The sequence below is a fragment of the Ranitomeya variabilis genome, chromosome 8 (assembly GCF_051348905.1).
Source record: "Ranitomeya variabilis isolate aRanVar5 chromosome 8, aRanVar5.hap1, whole genome shotgun sequence".
Classification (NCBI taxonomy): domain Eukaryota; kingdom Metazoa; phylum Chordata; class Amphibia; order Anura; family Dendrobatidae; genus Ranitomeya; species Ranitomeya variabilis.
The window spans coordinates 165,121,672-165,137,562 of record NC_135239.1 but is presented as its reverse complement, the minus strand read 5'-3'; the positions used below and the strand labels follow the sequence as shown (position 1 = coordinate 165,137,562).

Genomic DNA, 15,891 nt, shown 5'->3' with positions numbered 1-15,891 from the left:
TAGGGAAGTGTCCTTTGAAGGGTGGGACTCAAAAAAACACAAATGAGGAAGAGTAGAGAATTCTATCTTGTAACCTTCGGAGACGATGTCCCGTACCCGGGCCTCGTCGACTACTGAAAGCCACTCATCCCAGAAATGAAGGAGACGTCTGGCCACCCTGGGAGACTTCACTGGTGGGAGCGACCCGTCATGTTGAGGTGAATCTGTGGGAATTAGTTCTTGTGGGCCAGCGCTGGTGGAAGCTGGCTTGAAGGAAGGTCTTTTCTTTTGATGACAGACTGGAGATCTGTCCCATCTCTTCATGTTCTGAGGCTGAAACCTTCAAAAGGAACTGAACTAAACAGTTTGGTGCCTGGGAGGCTGGCATTTAGGCCACTGTTAGGTAAGAGAAGTACTTTTACCCCCATGGCATTAGAGATTATCTTATCCAATTCTTCTTTGAAAAGACAAGAGCCTTGGAACGGGAGTTCGGTAAGAGACTTATTGGACGCAGAGTCTGCGTTTCAAGCTTTGAGCAATAAGACCCTTCGAATGATGAGGATATTGCAGGTTGCTCGGGGTGAGCAGGCAGTAGGATCAAGGGATGCCGAGAGAAGATACTTCCCTGCATGACCAATTTGGTAAGCCAGTTTGGAGGTTGGAGCATCCGAAAGGTTTTGCCCAGGTGGAAATCGATTTTGCTACCCATGTACCAGCAAATGACAGACAAGAGAGCTGAGCCTGGGGCATTGAAAGCTGATTTGGTTAGAACTTGTTTGTCGGAAGGCTCCTTTAAGTAGGATCCATCAGAGAGGGGAAGGATACTGTTGGTGGAAAGCCAGGAGACGGAGGGGAATCCACCGAAGGAGACTCTGCCCATTTGTGAAGCAGGTCCCCTGTAAAAACGATACATGATGTTTATGCCTTTTTCCTTCTGGAAACGCTTGTCTGGGTGCTCCCATTTGTTTCTGAAGATTCTGCTTAATTCTACAAGGTTGGGGAAGATGCTTTGTCCTTCTGAAGGATACAGTCTGCTCCGAGGGAGATGCCTCTTTGATGTTGTCATTACCACAAAAACCTCCCCATAAGTAGAGCACAGAAATAACTGATGCACGTTATATTATCACCGTAGAAAATCCAGTATACTGTGCCAAGTAAAAGATATAGCTTTCATTGTGATATGCTAAACAAAAGTTCAGGAATATGCAGTACAGAAAATCAAAGAAAATTATTTAAAACCGTTCAGGTCACTACTTTAACAACATTATGGGGAAATCTTCCAACACCCACATAGCCAAACCCTATCTATGCAGTGCTCAATTACTGTTGAGTTCTCATATTGTTCTTTGAGCTCGTACATAGTGGCCTTCTTATAGGCATGTCTATGTCATTCATGTTACGTCCTCCTACTGCTTTTGCACAAAACTGGAGAAGGCTGACGCCGTCCAGGAGTGTATACTGCAGAGGAGGAGCCACGGTTAATTTTTTTCAGATTATGCATAGAGTCGCTTCCTAGTGGGCAGCAGCATAACACCCATGGTCCTGTGTCCCCCAATTAGAGGCTAAGAGAAAGCGATTTTACGGTGAGTACACAAAAATCTCCTTTATTGTGATTTACTAAACAAAAGTTTAGGAATATGCAGTACAGAAAATCAAAGAAAATTATTTAAAACCGTTCAGGTCACTACTTTAACAACATTATGGGGAAATCTTCCAACACCTACATAGCCAAACCCTATCTATGCAGTGCTCAATATATTATCTAGTGGAGTCCTACTAGTTGCGGTGTATCAGCTGTATACTACGTGCCTGTTAAATCAGACTCACATATCTGTGTATATGGCACTTACATTAGGGTGGTCCGTGGTGTGTGGTAATCCCCTGAAGCGCCCCAACGCGTGTTTCGGCCCTTCGTCAGGAGGCGAACGCTGGAGGGGAGGGGTGAGTGCAATAAATCATGAGGGCAGCCAATGGGAGAGCTGGTTTCATTTTGCACAGATGTCCCGGTTATTGCAGAGTTCACTTCCGGTGAGTAGCGCGCGTGCGCCGCTGATGTCATCCATCGATACGGTGCCGTGGTATGCCTCCTCCAGCGTTCGCCTCCTGACGAAGGGACGAAACGCGCGTTGGGGCGCTTCAGGGGATTACCACACACCACCCTAATGTAAGTGCCATATACACAGAGATGTGAGTCTGATTTAACAGGCACGTAGTATACAGCTGATACACCGCAACTACTAGGGCTCTACTACATAATATATTGAGCACTGCATAGATAGGGTTTGGCTATGTAGGTGTTGGAAGATTTCCCCATAATGTTGTTAAAGTAGTGACCTGAACGGTTTTAAATAATTTTCTTTGATTTTCTGTACTGCATATTCCTGAACTTTTGTTTAGTATATCACAATAAAAACTATATCTTTTACTCAGCACAGTATACTGGATTTTCTATGGTGGTAACATCTTTGATGTTGTGTCTGATTAACAGCTACAATCAAGACTGTCCGCCATGACCCGTAGTTTGAAGAACTGTTCGGAGTCTAGATCAGAATCTGACTCTGAATGGGAATCGGATTCCTGTGCCACTGGACCGTCAGAAGAAGGGGAGAGAGCTGGAATCTAGAAGAAATGTGATGGTGAATTAGATCAGCTGGTACGGGCATGCCTTTTTTACCTCCTGGCATTTCTGTGAAGGATCGGGGATGCCAGGAAGGATTAACCAGGGCCCGGTGACTGCGACTAGATTGGGTAGCCGTTCTAATACAGAGGCCAAAGTGTGAGTAACTTTGGTTAAGTCAGCTACTGACTGGAAGAGAGTTGTAGCTCACTAAGGGGGCAACATACTTTTACTGCAGGCAGTGGGGGCTCCTGGGGAGGTGGCATATTAGATGGATTACAGGTTGGGCAGACGGACAAGGTCTGACCGGAGGGAAAACTTCATTACAGGAAGTACATGCAAAGTGAATGACAATAGGGGGAGGATGGGAGTGAGGCTCCCTGATGTTAGCTATAGAGAAACATGACAGAAAATGTGCCAAGGTGTACTTGTGCTGGAGATGAAAGCTGCCCCCCCCAGTGGCAGAGCTTATTGGGACACAATGCTGAGGCTGCATTGCAAGGAGAGTGGGGCTTCTGCAGTGATCAGAGTCCGGTATGGAAGATGGCACCAAGCATGGTGGGAGGTGTTGTAAAAAAAAAAAATTCCCCCAGAGTTCTTACTCGCTGAAGCTGGCAAGGAGGCGGCATCAGAAGGCACGCAGTGTTCTTATCAATGGGGAGAAAGGAGCCGATTGGCCAGAGGTTGTGTCTGGATGGGAATGTCGTACGTGATTGGCTGGTGGTGGTGGGGTTCCAGCTCCAGAGAAGGCCCAGGAGGAAGCTGGTGACTAAATTTATGCTTTGAGGCCGCAGGGGATGAGGGTGAGCACGGAAGTCACCAGGGGATATAATGGGATTTCTTAGCTGGAAATTGAATATTAAATTCTCTCTAAAAACTACCATGATTTTTTTTTTTTAATGGAGTCCCTTCACTGCCGAGGATACCTGTCTTGAAGATCACAAATCCTTTTCAGACTGATGACATCAAAAAGGACCTGGACGCTGACCTTCCAAGAACTGGCATCAAGAACCTGCTAGTAGGTAATGGATCCATCTTCCCACCCTGGACGACTGGTTCTGGACGAGTGGGCCGGGGTGTAGTGGCAAGGACCAGTCTGCATGTCCCTCAGTGCAGATGCCCCAAACTCTCTTGATGTGTTCAGGGGTGATAGGGTCCTGCCTGGTAGACACGGAAGGGTACAGCAGTGAACAGTTTCACACTGTACTCCCGATCTCTAGGGAAAGAACGGCATGACAATCACTCAGTCGCCTAGAATTACAAGCTGAACCGAAAAAATAGAGATCATTAATAAAAAGAACAAAACCTAAAAAGGCAGAAACGGGGTTGAGCGCAGCTCTGTGTCCATCTCCTACTGACACTAAGCTAAAACGGATTAAAGGGAACCTGTCAGCAGGATTGTGAACAGTAACTACAGACAGTGTCAGGTCGGCACCATTACACTGATACCTGGATGATGAAATCCGTCTTGTGTTTGTTTAATCTTTACTTTCAGTTTTTAGTTAATGATATGCTCGTGCTCCGGGGCGGTGTGTGTGTGTGTGTGTGTGTGTGTGTGTGTTGCTCTGATTAGGAATTCATAATGCATACAGGCCACTGAGCCCTCACTGATCTGGCCCCTAGTTTGCATTATGAATACCTTTACATACTGAGGAAAGAAGAAAAAACAAAAACGCTTCTGCAGGCAGGTGCACTGCAGCATAATCGAATGTTTAGTGTCTTTGATTTTTTTTTTTTTTTTAAATTCCTGAATAACATCTATCAATTTGAAGACAGTGCCCACGCAGTAGCAGCCACGTGTGTGTATAGATCCAACAGCTGCTATTGTGCAGGTGGCGCCATATTGCTGGAGAAAAAATAAAAAATGTCCTCCTCCAAGATGGCACCGCCCACGCAGTAGCAGCTCTCTGATAGACACTACGTCTATCACTTATTAGCAGCAACCTAAAGCCAATATAATTTACATCCAATTTTTTAAAACATCAATGAAAACAATGTCCACTTAGCAGATGGGATCACTTTATTTAACCAGACAATATTAATATTTTACTGTTAAGCACAAGTGAACAAAATATCAGGTACCAGTCATTCAAACGGGAGCTGGTAGTAGAGAATACACAGATTCCTGTAGAAAGGTGCAGGATTCAGAAGTACAGGCTTGTTACTTGACTACTGGGGACTTCTTTTTAGTTTCTGATCCATCATCAAGCAATTGTGAAACTGTATGCAGCATACAATGACAGGCCAATAATGGTTTTAAATCTCAGAACAAAATTGTTCCTACGTTTTCTAGAAGCGCCAAATAATCCCAAGCCTACTAGTTAAATAAGTCAAGCGATTCATACACTTGAACAAGTAGAATTCATGCAGGCATACATGCAAATGTACGGACCAGCCATGGCTCTCCTGACCCAAGTGTAACCGCTTCACATATATCCATGAGGCTGTCCCGCTCGGTTCGGGAGACCGTGGCCAGTCAGTGCACAGACGGAGCCCTAGACAGTGGGGTACAAATGGGACCTTGCACCTCTAATGACCGCTAGGACACTAGAATTAGCAAATCTGGACAAAAGGCTTGATGAGCCACTGGGATCAAATTAGGAGTAGAAATATTTTCAGTTTTAAACCTTTTTACACAAATTTGCTTGAATGTTTCAAATCCAGCAGAATTACATTTTGTGTTAATGACACTTTATGACGCGGCTTAAATTAAAAAAAAAAAATTACAGCAATCCACGCCAATCTCAGTATCACACTCCCAAAGAGACAGACAAATGAATAAGCTTCCTATTGTCAAAAGCAAATACTTTAAAAATGTTTCGCTCTACAAGAGTAATGAAATATTGTAACATGAATAAACACATATTTACAAAGGATTCTGTGCACATTCCTTGAGATCAAGGGCTTTACATATGCCTAAATTTGCAGGCCTTAGTTTTACATATACTTTATGCATAAAAATGATATTCAATAATTTCAGTTTTCTTTGTTACTCAAATAACTGGTAGAGAAATAATAGATCCACTTTCTTAACACATACCAGGAATTCAATGGACTCGCTACTTCCATCATTAAGACAGTTATGTGTCACGTTCCAGTCTATGGCCAAATAGGAAGTGTTAAATATTCTGGCACTTTAAATTAATGGAGCTTTAAATTAATCATTGCAATGGAGCAAACACACCGTACAAATGCTTTTCTGCTTCTTCTTTTACATGCAGCAAAGTTTTAGACATTTTTTATCCCGAGATTCAGACCATGTTATCTGGAGGTAGGAAACAAACCCTTATTCATGTGTAAACAAAGACTGGAAAAGGGGCTGTAGATGAGGCCAAAAAACTTTTGACTTTCTACGTGGGCATAAGTCTCTCAGCACAGTATGTGATTATCCCCCTTTTTCCGACAGTCAGACATTTGAGACTCAAACCATCATAGTCCAATAATGCAGGAAGGGTTACAACATATGCAGAGTTTGCATGAGAATGTGCCGAGCTTGAGGTTGCGATTCTAGTGCATGATTTGGCCTGCAAAGAAAAATAAAAATATTTATTTATGTAGCCAAATACAGAGAACATTTTTTTTTTATTTAAACATTTAACAGGCCCTGCTCACATGTCCACTTGCACACTCCACTTGTGGCATGATAGTCATTTCCTCCCATGCTAGAAGCCTGAGCAGTTTTTCCCGAGTACATAGAGTTTTATAGCAGTAGGTGTAAACTGATCCCTCACTGGAGACAAATACGTGAATTTGTGAGTATACATGTATATATATTATAATTTTTATTGTGTCTCCTTTTTCAGAGACCCGTACGGTTTTCAATTTTTGGTCAATGGAGATGTACGGGCATATTTTTTGCACACTGAGCTGGGGTTTTAACCCATTATCTACCAATGTCCTTTTTTAGGATGCCTAATCTTTTGCTTCTAGCAACTAAGATTTTATAATTTTTATAATTAGGTCCAATTTTTTGTGTTGTGTTTGTAAAATGAAAGTTTTCAAAATAGGAAATCATGTCACTGTCATTTTTAATTGAATATTGGGACGCCCATTTCTGAAAAATCCGTAAAATGAAAATTTCTAACTTGGCAAGTAATAGGTTAATGCATACCATTTAGGGGTAGATACAATGTTTTGATAGGCCATTATTGCATTTTATCGTTGTGTTGTGGGGGCACAAAAACCATAATTCTGGCGTTTCTATTTATTTTCTCACTACATAGTTTACCAATCAGTAATTTATTTTGTATTTTTGATAGATCTTACCTTTACGGACGTAGCAATAACAATGTGATTTAAACTTTTCAGATTTAAAAAATCTTTTTTAATATTTACTGTACTCATTAGCCCCCCTTAGGGGACTTGAACCTACAATAGTCTGATCACTTGTGGTATACACAGCAGTGCTACCTGTGTATAGTGAAATTTGCAGACTCCTTTGAACCCCAGTTACAGCCTGGCTTTCACAGGAGAACAGTCATGTCAAGCATGAAGGTCTTCAGCAGACCCTCAGCTGTCAAGGCAACTCATCTCCATCCCGCGATCGTGTCATTCGCGCGCTGACGGGCCCATAGAATGATGCGTCCCTCCCACCCCGCTTCTCACGTGCATTAAATGCCGCTGTTAGAGATTGCCAGAGGCATTTAACAGGTTAACAGTGAGGGCAGAGCTCTGCTCCTCCCATGGCTGTTAGAGACAGATGATAGCGGACTATCACTGCCATCACCTGCCTTGAAAGATGCAGGCTCGGCTTGTGAGCCCGCATCAGAAGTCATGAACCCGGCATATAATGGAAATGTAGGTCATATGTTGGAAAGGGGTTAAAGAAAAAACACTGCAAACTAGGCTGCTACTTTTAGAGAATTCAGTAGTTGGTCTTGCATACTTACTTAGAAATAAAAGCCAGTACAATAGGAATAAGAGACTTCTGGAAATAATCCTGCTGCACAATATGATTTAAAGACAGCAACGGTCCATACAAGTGTGGGATGGTCTTAATCTTCTCTTCGCTCTACAAATAGATAAAACACATGTTAACGTAAGCTGTAAAAACCTACCCCCAAGCCTAAAATATGCTGAAAAGTTAGTTGGCTTCCTATAAAAAACTGACCCAAGCATGCAATGCTCTTAAATCCCCTTACACTCACCATGCCTCTCTCTCCCATACATAATCTCCTATGGTCATCCTTTTTACAATACAAAGACTAATTCCATGAGTTAATGGACTGCTGTAATCACAAGCCGAATCTTTTATAAAACACACAAGGTGCTTTTAAAGGGAACCTGTCACCCCCCCCCCCCCCCCAGTCATTTCAAACTAAAAGAGCCACCTTGTGCAGCAGTAATGCTGCATTCTGACAAGGTGGCCCTTTTAGTTCTGGGTGCTGTAACTAGAGAAATAATCAGTTTTATAATTTGTCTGAAATACCTGCTTCTCAGTCAAGTAGGCCAGCGTTTCCCCCCTGCTTCAGACAGCACACAGCCGTCACTCATATCTTCTTGGCGCCGGGCGCCGCCTCCTCCTCACCGCTGTTTTCAAAAGTAGCCGGCACCTGCGCTCTTTGTCCCTGCCTGGTGCAGGCGCAGTGAGCGCTGGCCGTCTTTCCTCTTATGCAGCCCAGCTGACTGCGCCTGCGCGGCCGCCTTGCTTGTGATTCCCAGCCCCGCAATGTGAATAAATCATAAGTCACTGTGGGGCTGGGATTCGCAGGCAGGGCGGCCGCGCAGGCGCAGTCAGCTGGGCTGCATATGAGGAAAGACGGCCAGCGCTCACTGCGCCTGCACCAGGCAGGGACAAAGAGCGCAGGCGCCGGCTACTTTTGAAAACAGCGGTGAGGAGGAGGCGGCGCCCGGCGCCAAGAAGATGCGAGTGACAGCTGTGTGCTGTCTGAAGCAGGGGGGAAACGCCGGCCCACTTGACTGAGGAGCAGGTATTTCAGACAAATTATAAAACTGATTATTTCTCAAGTTACAGCACCCAGAACTAAAAGAGCCACCTTGTCAGAATGCAGCATTACTGCTGCACAAGGTGGCTCTTTTAGTTTGAAACGACTGGGAAGGGGGGGGGGGGGGGGGGGGGGGTGACAGGTTCCCCTTAATAACTTTCCTAAATAAATCCTATTTTAGCACACTTCCCCATCCTTAGCTGGAAAAATGGCTGCTGTAATTCAAGCCTTTTCCTTACATGCCCCATATTGGGGAAAAAAAAATAAAAAATTCAAGAGTCCAGTAAAAAAAAAAAAAAAAAAAGAAATTTTTCTGCATTTTTTTTTTCAAAAGAAAATACCTCCCAGGTACACCAGGAAGGTAATCAGCCTATCGAGTGCAATTTTTTACCACAAACCCTAGTTGTAAAAATGGTCATACCTTAAGAAGTCCCATCCGGACAAGCAAAGTGGTTATGAACATATTTGGCTGGAAAGCAGAGCTGCTGAAAGCAGTTTTCATCAACTCATCTAAAAAGAAAGAAAAAAAAAAAAGTTTTAAAGAAATGAACAGACCAAAAAGTTAGGTGTAAAATCTTATGCAACTTGTTTCTTACCAATCGTTTCTTCCACAGCAGTCTTCACCTCTTGATCATCTCTATACACAGAGGATAGCTGGACAAAGACCTGCACTACCTTATCAGTGTCTGTAACATCAGTCTATAAATAAATCCAGAAAAATTCATATTAAAAGCAACAGTCTTTGAAATATGCTGTACCTGCTCAATTAGCAAACCATAAGTAATAGAGTTGCTGATGAACCCCCGTTTTTTAGCATAGTGGATTCGAGAACACAATACCTGAGCTATAATTGCTGAACGCTTGGGACCCATCTTCAAGAGTTTTTCAGGAGAGGGAAAGCTGAGGAAAGCGGATGCATCAACAGGAGGACGAGGAGGTGACGCAGCAGGCGTGGATTCCTTTATGAAAACAAAATCAATAGATTTATTTTACATCAAGAAAAAAGTAGAACTTTTCACCTAAATAGAGCCCAAAGGGGCCTTTACACCGCATGATAATCGTGAAAGAGCATTCTAAGGGTATGTGCACACATTGTGGATTTGCCTGCGGATCCGCAGCGGATTGGCCGATGCGTATTTGAAGCAATTTTCCATCAGGTTTACAGTACCATGTAAACCCATGGAAAACCAAATCCGCTGTGCCCATGGTGCGGAAAATACCGCGTGGAAACGCTGTGTTGTATTTTCCGCAGGATGTCAATTCTTTGTGCGGATTCCGCAGCGTTTTACACCTGCTCCTCAATAGGAATCCGCAAGTGTAAAACCGCAGGTGAAATCCGCAGGCAAAAAGGCAGGAAATCCGCAACGTGGGCACATAGCCTTAAAGACGCTCAAATTCACAATTATCTTGCTGCTCGTTCATCAGGTGAAATGATCTTTTGTGCAACACAAAACATCATGGCTCTCGGCAGAGCATCATCCTGTGTAAACAGGACTCGCACTGCTGACTACTATATGGCTGCTTATGTGCACTGAGTGCTCGAGTATAGATCGCTCAGTGTGCATCATTTATTTTGGTTACTTTGGTATGAAGGACACAGATCATTAGAATTTTACACTCAATTTAAAATCTAGAGCCCCTGTACACTTTAGATGGGCATCAGCCATCTTGCCCGATTCTCCATATACAGGAGGCTTTGCTCGGCCAAGCACTCCTGTGCTTTCTGTGAAAGAGCTGCTGCTAAACTTCTCCGGAGAATGAAAAGATCAGTAGTATGAATTTGGGCATGCTGGATTCTCATCTCTCCCAATAATCATCTGTCAAGGGAGCCCATACATATTAGACTGTCAGCCAAAACTGTCGTTATCAGCGGGTTCGGCCAATGTTAGTCTAGTATGTATATATGGGGGCCTTAAAGCGAACCTGTCAGCGGGATTTTGGTACGTAAACTACAGGCAGTGTCAGGCTGGCAGCGTTAAACTGATTAAAAGGATACCTGGGGTGAAGAAATCTGCCTTGTGGTTCTTATGTAATCAGTGTTAGAAGTTTTCAGTTAATGAGATGCCCGTGCTCTGGGGTGGACTGTAAGCTGAATGTTATCTTCCTGCTCTAAGTCAGGGAAATCAAGAAAAGACCTACCCACAGACCGCCCCAAAGCACAAGCAGTCTGTCTCTCTATGATGAGGAACATGTTTGTACTTTGGGGCGGCCTGTGGGCAGGTCTCTTCTCGGTTTTTCTTGCTTAGAGCAGGAAGATAAGACTCTGCCTACAGTCCTAATATTTTTGCTTTGTGACTGTTCCAGTTGTGCAGATTTATTTGTTCTGAGGTCTAAACTACAGATTTAATCCAAGTTTAGATTATTAAATTCACAAATTTGGGCACATGCCGTATTTGTGGCTTTTGTTTGCCATTTGATACTACTGTTATTATTATTATTATTATTTATTGTTATAGCGCCATTTATTCCATGGCGCTTTACATGTGAGGAGGGGTAGACATAATAAAAACAAGTACAATAATCTTAAATCTGTTAAAAAAATGTCAATGAAAGGAAGTAGTGTTGCCAATCACAATATGGCAGATTTATTATAATTTATGCCCCATTCTGGCACAAAATAAAGAGCAAGTCTAGATTTCAAATACTGAAGCTCAAAATTTGCACTACAATGCACTGTGGTTATGGGGTTGTCCACTACATCTTCATTATTAACAAAAATGTCGGGTAAGTGACTTTGTGGCACTAATATATACGCATTACAGGTTCTCCTTCTGCAATTTTTAGAAAAGTATTCCTCGCAGATGGCACACCTGTCCTGTTCTCAATATGACAGCTGACAGAAGGGTGTGAGCCCTGCCCATAGACGTCTGCAACAGAGAATGTGCAACGTTTTTAAAAAGGAGAAGACAGACAAGTCTAAGGGTACTGTCACACAGTACCATTTTGATCGCTACGACGGTACGATTCGTGACGTTCTAGCGATATCGTTACGATATCGCAGTGTCTGACACGCAGCAGCGATCAGGGATCCTGCTGAGAATCGTACGTCGTAGCAGATCGTATGGAACTTTCTTTCGTCGCTTGATCACCCGCTGACATCGCTGGATCGTTGTGTGTGACAGCGATCCAGCGATGTGTTCGCTTGTAACCAGGGTAAACATCGGGTAACTAAGCGCAGGGCCGCGCTTAGTAACCCGATGTTTACCGTGGTTACCAGCGTAAACGTAAAAAAAACAAACAGTACATACTCACATTCCGGTGTCTGTCCTCCGGCGTCTCAGCTTCTCTGCAGTGTGAGCGCCGGCCAGCCAGAAAGCGAGCACAGCGGTGACGTCTGACGTCACCGCTGTGCTCGCTTTCCGGCTATGGCGCTTACACAGTGGAGGGAAGCAGAACGCCGGGGACAGACACCGGAATGTAAGTATGTACTGTTTGTTTTTTTTACGTTTACGCTGGTAACCACGGTAAACATCGGGTTACTAAGCGCGGCCCTGCGCTTAGTTACCCGATGTTTACCCTGGTTACCGGGGACTTCGGCATCGCTCCAGCGCCGTGATTGCAACGTGTGACCGCAGTCTACGACGCTGGAGCGATAATCATACGATCGCTGCGACGTCAAGGATCGTGCCGTCGTAGCGATTAAAATGGTACTGTGTGACAGTACCCTAAATCAGCCTGAATAGCAGAGCCGAGAGAGAAAGGCAGAACTAACAAGTGGGTGATGCTTCACAAAGGACATCATGAAAATCAGATTTTGGGAATATTGTCCTGACCCATGTGCTTCTTCATATGTCCTATTATCTGTGTAAATACAGGGAAAACAATTTTGAATAAAACTTCTGATAACTGACTGTGTGGTAACAGAACGTGTGCTGAGCTTTATAGTTCTACTAATGCTACAATTCTATTCACCAGAGCTGTCACTCAAAGAGAGTAGATCCCGGCATGCTAAAAACTAGGAGGTGACTACATATTTTCTGGCATTGTCCTAGACTATCAGCCTTCTGTATTTTAGTGCGGAACCGTACTGGAGTGGTGTATGAGTGTGAAATCCCTAGAGATCTGTTGGCATGTATATTGGGTATGTGGAGGAAATAAATGATAGAATACGGTTTGTTGCAAGGAAATTGATTGCAAAATGTTGGATTAGAGAGAAGCCACGGTCTACACGGGAATTTATTACTCAGACATATCATATAATCCAACTGGAAAGAAGCATCTACACAAAGAGGAACTAATTGGATCTATTCTACAAACGATGGCAGCAGTGGCTGGACAGAACGTATTAAAGTTATATCAGTATACAAGAATGTTGACTTTAATTCATGGTTAACTGAATAAAACTATGGCTGCAGTGTTTGCTTCGGGGTGGTAAGGGGTAATTTAGATTATGTTCACACGTTGCAGATTTACTGCGGATCCGCAGCATTTTTTCCATGCAGAAACGCTGCAGAACCACAAGTGATTTACAGTACAATATAAAACAATGGAAAATAAAAATGCTGTGCAAATGGTGCGGAAAATTCAGCACGGAATCTGCAGCGGATTAAAAAAGGGACCATGTCAATTCTTTGTGCGTTTTTGTACCCATTCCATTACAGGAAAACGCAGGGGTAAAAATGCATGAAATCTTCAGGAAAAATGCACAAAATCCGCATAAAAAAATGAGCAGATTTTGACCTGCGTTTTCTGCCAAGAGATGCAGAATCCGCACAGAAAATTCCACAGGCAAATCCGCAACACGTGCACACAGTCTTACTTCATTACTAAATATGAATGAAAATGTAAAAGCACTATGGATATGTGATGTCTATTTCTATTGTTTTTATGTTAAATGTTTATTCATCTGATAAAAAAAAAAGAAAAACTAGGAGGTGAGGAGACTAAGGAGATTGCATTGCTCTGCCCTGAGAACACCTTTAAAATATACATCATCCGCATCAAAATGTTTCTCCACTGCCTTACTGAACTGAGTCTGAATTGTTAAACAAACACATAAATCAGGATAAAACCCAAATTTGCACAGCCAACTATGCCCAGTTTTGGAAAGTGGTGGGAAAGGGCCAAAAGCTCCTAATTTTTTGCAAAACCATGAACACCACAATTTGCAATTTGTTTCTTGCCAGAACACCACAACACAAAAAGCTTTACGTATGAACCCTTATACTGCATACACCGTGGTTTTGACTTGTTAATAAATCTGGTGCATGTATCATAAAATCTATAGTATAAAAACCAGTCTAAATAAATCTCCCCAATGCCTTGTGCTTATAGCATCCATTAGTTAGGAGAAACTGAAGAAACATGCGATTGTGCTTTCCCCTGCGGTATCTACCAGACTATAATAGAGATTGGGCCCAACAGTGAAGACCACCACGGCCTTTTACAATACACTGGATAAATTAGAAACTCCCAATACAACAATGACCCAATAAAGTTGTTGCCAACAGAATTAGCAATGAAAATCTAAAAACCCACGGCAACTCCACTGGATTGTCAATGACCCCATAGTTGGGCAGAGCTCCCTTCACCAAGTAATTGGTGTTTTACAGCTGTCTGCTGCTAATAATTCATACAACTCCTAGTCTACTGAAATGGCCTACCGTCATGCATTTCGTTTTGGCCCTTTGCTCGTTAGCCTGCTGTGAACTGGACCATTTTTAATACAAGATAACTTCTTACTTGAGGAGGAATTTTCTTGGGCTTTTCTTGTTCATTTTCTTCTTCTTCATCTCCATCTTCTTCCTCCCCCTCATCATCCTCCTCCTCCTCTTCTTCCTCATCATCATCATCCTCTTCATCATCATCATCCTCCTCCTCATCGCCGTCGTCATCCTCATCATCATTCCCTTCATCATCGCTGAAAATTTGTTGAAATTAAGCAAAAAAAAAGTTGAATGGTAGCCAACAAACATAACCAAAAAGCTGTAGTTTTAATATCGCTCCTCAATCTTGTAAAAATACAAAAACCACAGTAAAAATCCATGGAAAAAAAAAACAAAACAAAAAACATTGCAAGACTTTAGCCAAAATGACTTAATCATTTCCCTTAGTGTTAATGAGCTTTTGCATTTTGTACTTATGCACTGTACTGCAACTTAACATGATCTGCACTTTGTATTGGGAGAGAAATTCACAAAACAATCTGCACGATATGGTGGAGATTTCTGGACAGATTTTCTGCAAATCTGACCTGCATGGACCCAGTCTAAGACTTGACCAATGACTGGGGAGTAAAGGGACACTTAGCACAGTTATTTGTAACTGCAGGTTGCCAACATATAAAATTGTGTGCAATTACACAACATATCTTTTCTTTAGACAGGACAACCCCCGTAAGACCACTACAACTACTGAGATTCCACTTCAGGACAATATTTTATACCTCAGAGATGCCAACACTGAACTCATGTTATAGCCTTCTAAAATTTCCTGAACATGGTCACAACCTTCTTCGCCCAGGATATTCCCTGCAAAACAAGAATAATAGTATCTCTATGGTGAAACAACTCAAAATTATTCATGTGCAGGTCTGCTTTTAATACAAATATTAAAAGGGGTGGTCTGAAACGAATATTTATTTAATCCTAAAATGTCTAAGCTCTTTAATGTAATAGCCCAATTTCTTTTCCAATACACTTTATTTAAAAAGTTCCTACCGTTCCACCTCTTTCCTTAATTTGTTTGGTAATCCCTAGTGCATGCTGGGATACTCAAAAGGGGTGTCATCAGGGGACAAGTCATTACCACTGCCTCTGTCCTCACCCTGAAACCAAGTGACATCAGTTTCATGGGCTGGGCTACTCCCTGCTCTACAGAGCATGCGATTGTCATCAATTCAGATATGTGCTTAGGAGAGAGGAGCGAACGTGCTCAGATAAGGTGTTATCCGAACATGCTCGGTTGATAACAGAGTGACTTCGGCGTGCTCGAATAATGTTTGAGACCCTGCGGCTGCATGTTTCACAGCTGTTTGACAGCTGCGTGACATGCAGCCACAGGGAACTGGAACAGATTGTCGTCGTCTTGCTTGAATAATATTGTTCTAGTCCCCACGGCTACATATCTCGCGGCTGTTTGACAGCCACAACACATGCAGGGATTGACCAACAAACAGACAGTTTCTGCATATGTCAAGGCTGTCGTACAGACCAGAGACATGCAGCCATGGGGGACTGGAACATATTTGAGCACGCCAACATTCTATTAGAAACCGAGCATGCTCAGATAACACCTTACCCGAGCAAGTCTGCTCATCATTGTGCAATATTCTCTTCAATGCACAGTGAGCGTAAGTGCGAATTGTAAATAGGGTACCCAGGCATAAGATTTAAAAAAAAAAATAATAAT

The 15,891-nt window shown here is 42.9% G+C and overlaps 1 protein-coding gene across 2 annotated transcripts in view; it reads right to left on the bottom strand.

Annotated features, from left to right (window-relative positions):
• Positions 1-4,598: 4,598 nt before the first annotated feature.
• RANGAP1 (Ran GTPase activating protein 1) overlaps positions 4,599-15,891 on the bottom strand; it is a 29,962-nt gene continuing 18,669 nt past the window's right edge. For both annotated transcript variants that reach the window (XM_077278135.1, XM_077278136.1), the window contains exons 10-16: positions 14,927-15,011; positions 14,224-14,401; positions 9,381-9,500; positions 9,138-9,240; positions 8,963-9,051; positions 7,486-7,607; positions 4,599-6,120 (exon numbers count right to left, since the gene is read on the bottom strand). In XM_077278135.1, the coding sequence (XP_077134250.1) occupies positions 6,051-6,120; positions 7,486-7,607; positions 8,963-9,051; positions 9,138-9,240; positions 9,381-9,500; positions 14,224-14,401; positions 14,927-15,011 (767 nt within the window). In that variant the 3' untranslated portion in view covers positions 4,599-6,050. The remainder of the gene's footprint in view (positions 6,121-7,485; positions 7,608-8,962; positions 9,052-9,137; positions 9,241-9,380; positions 9,501-14,223; positions 14,402-14,926; positions 15,012-15,891) is intronic.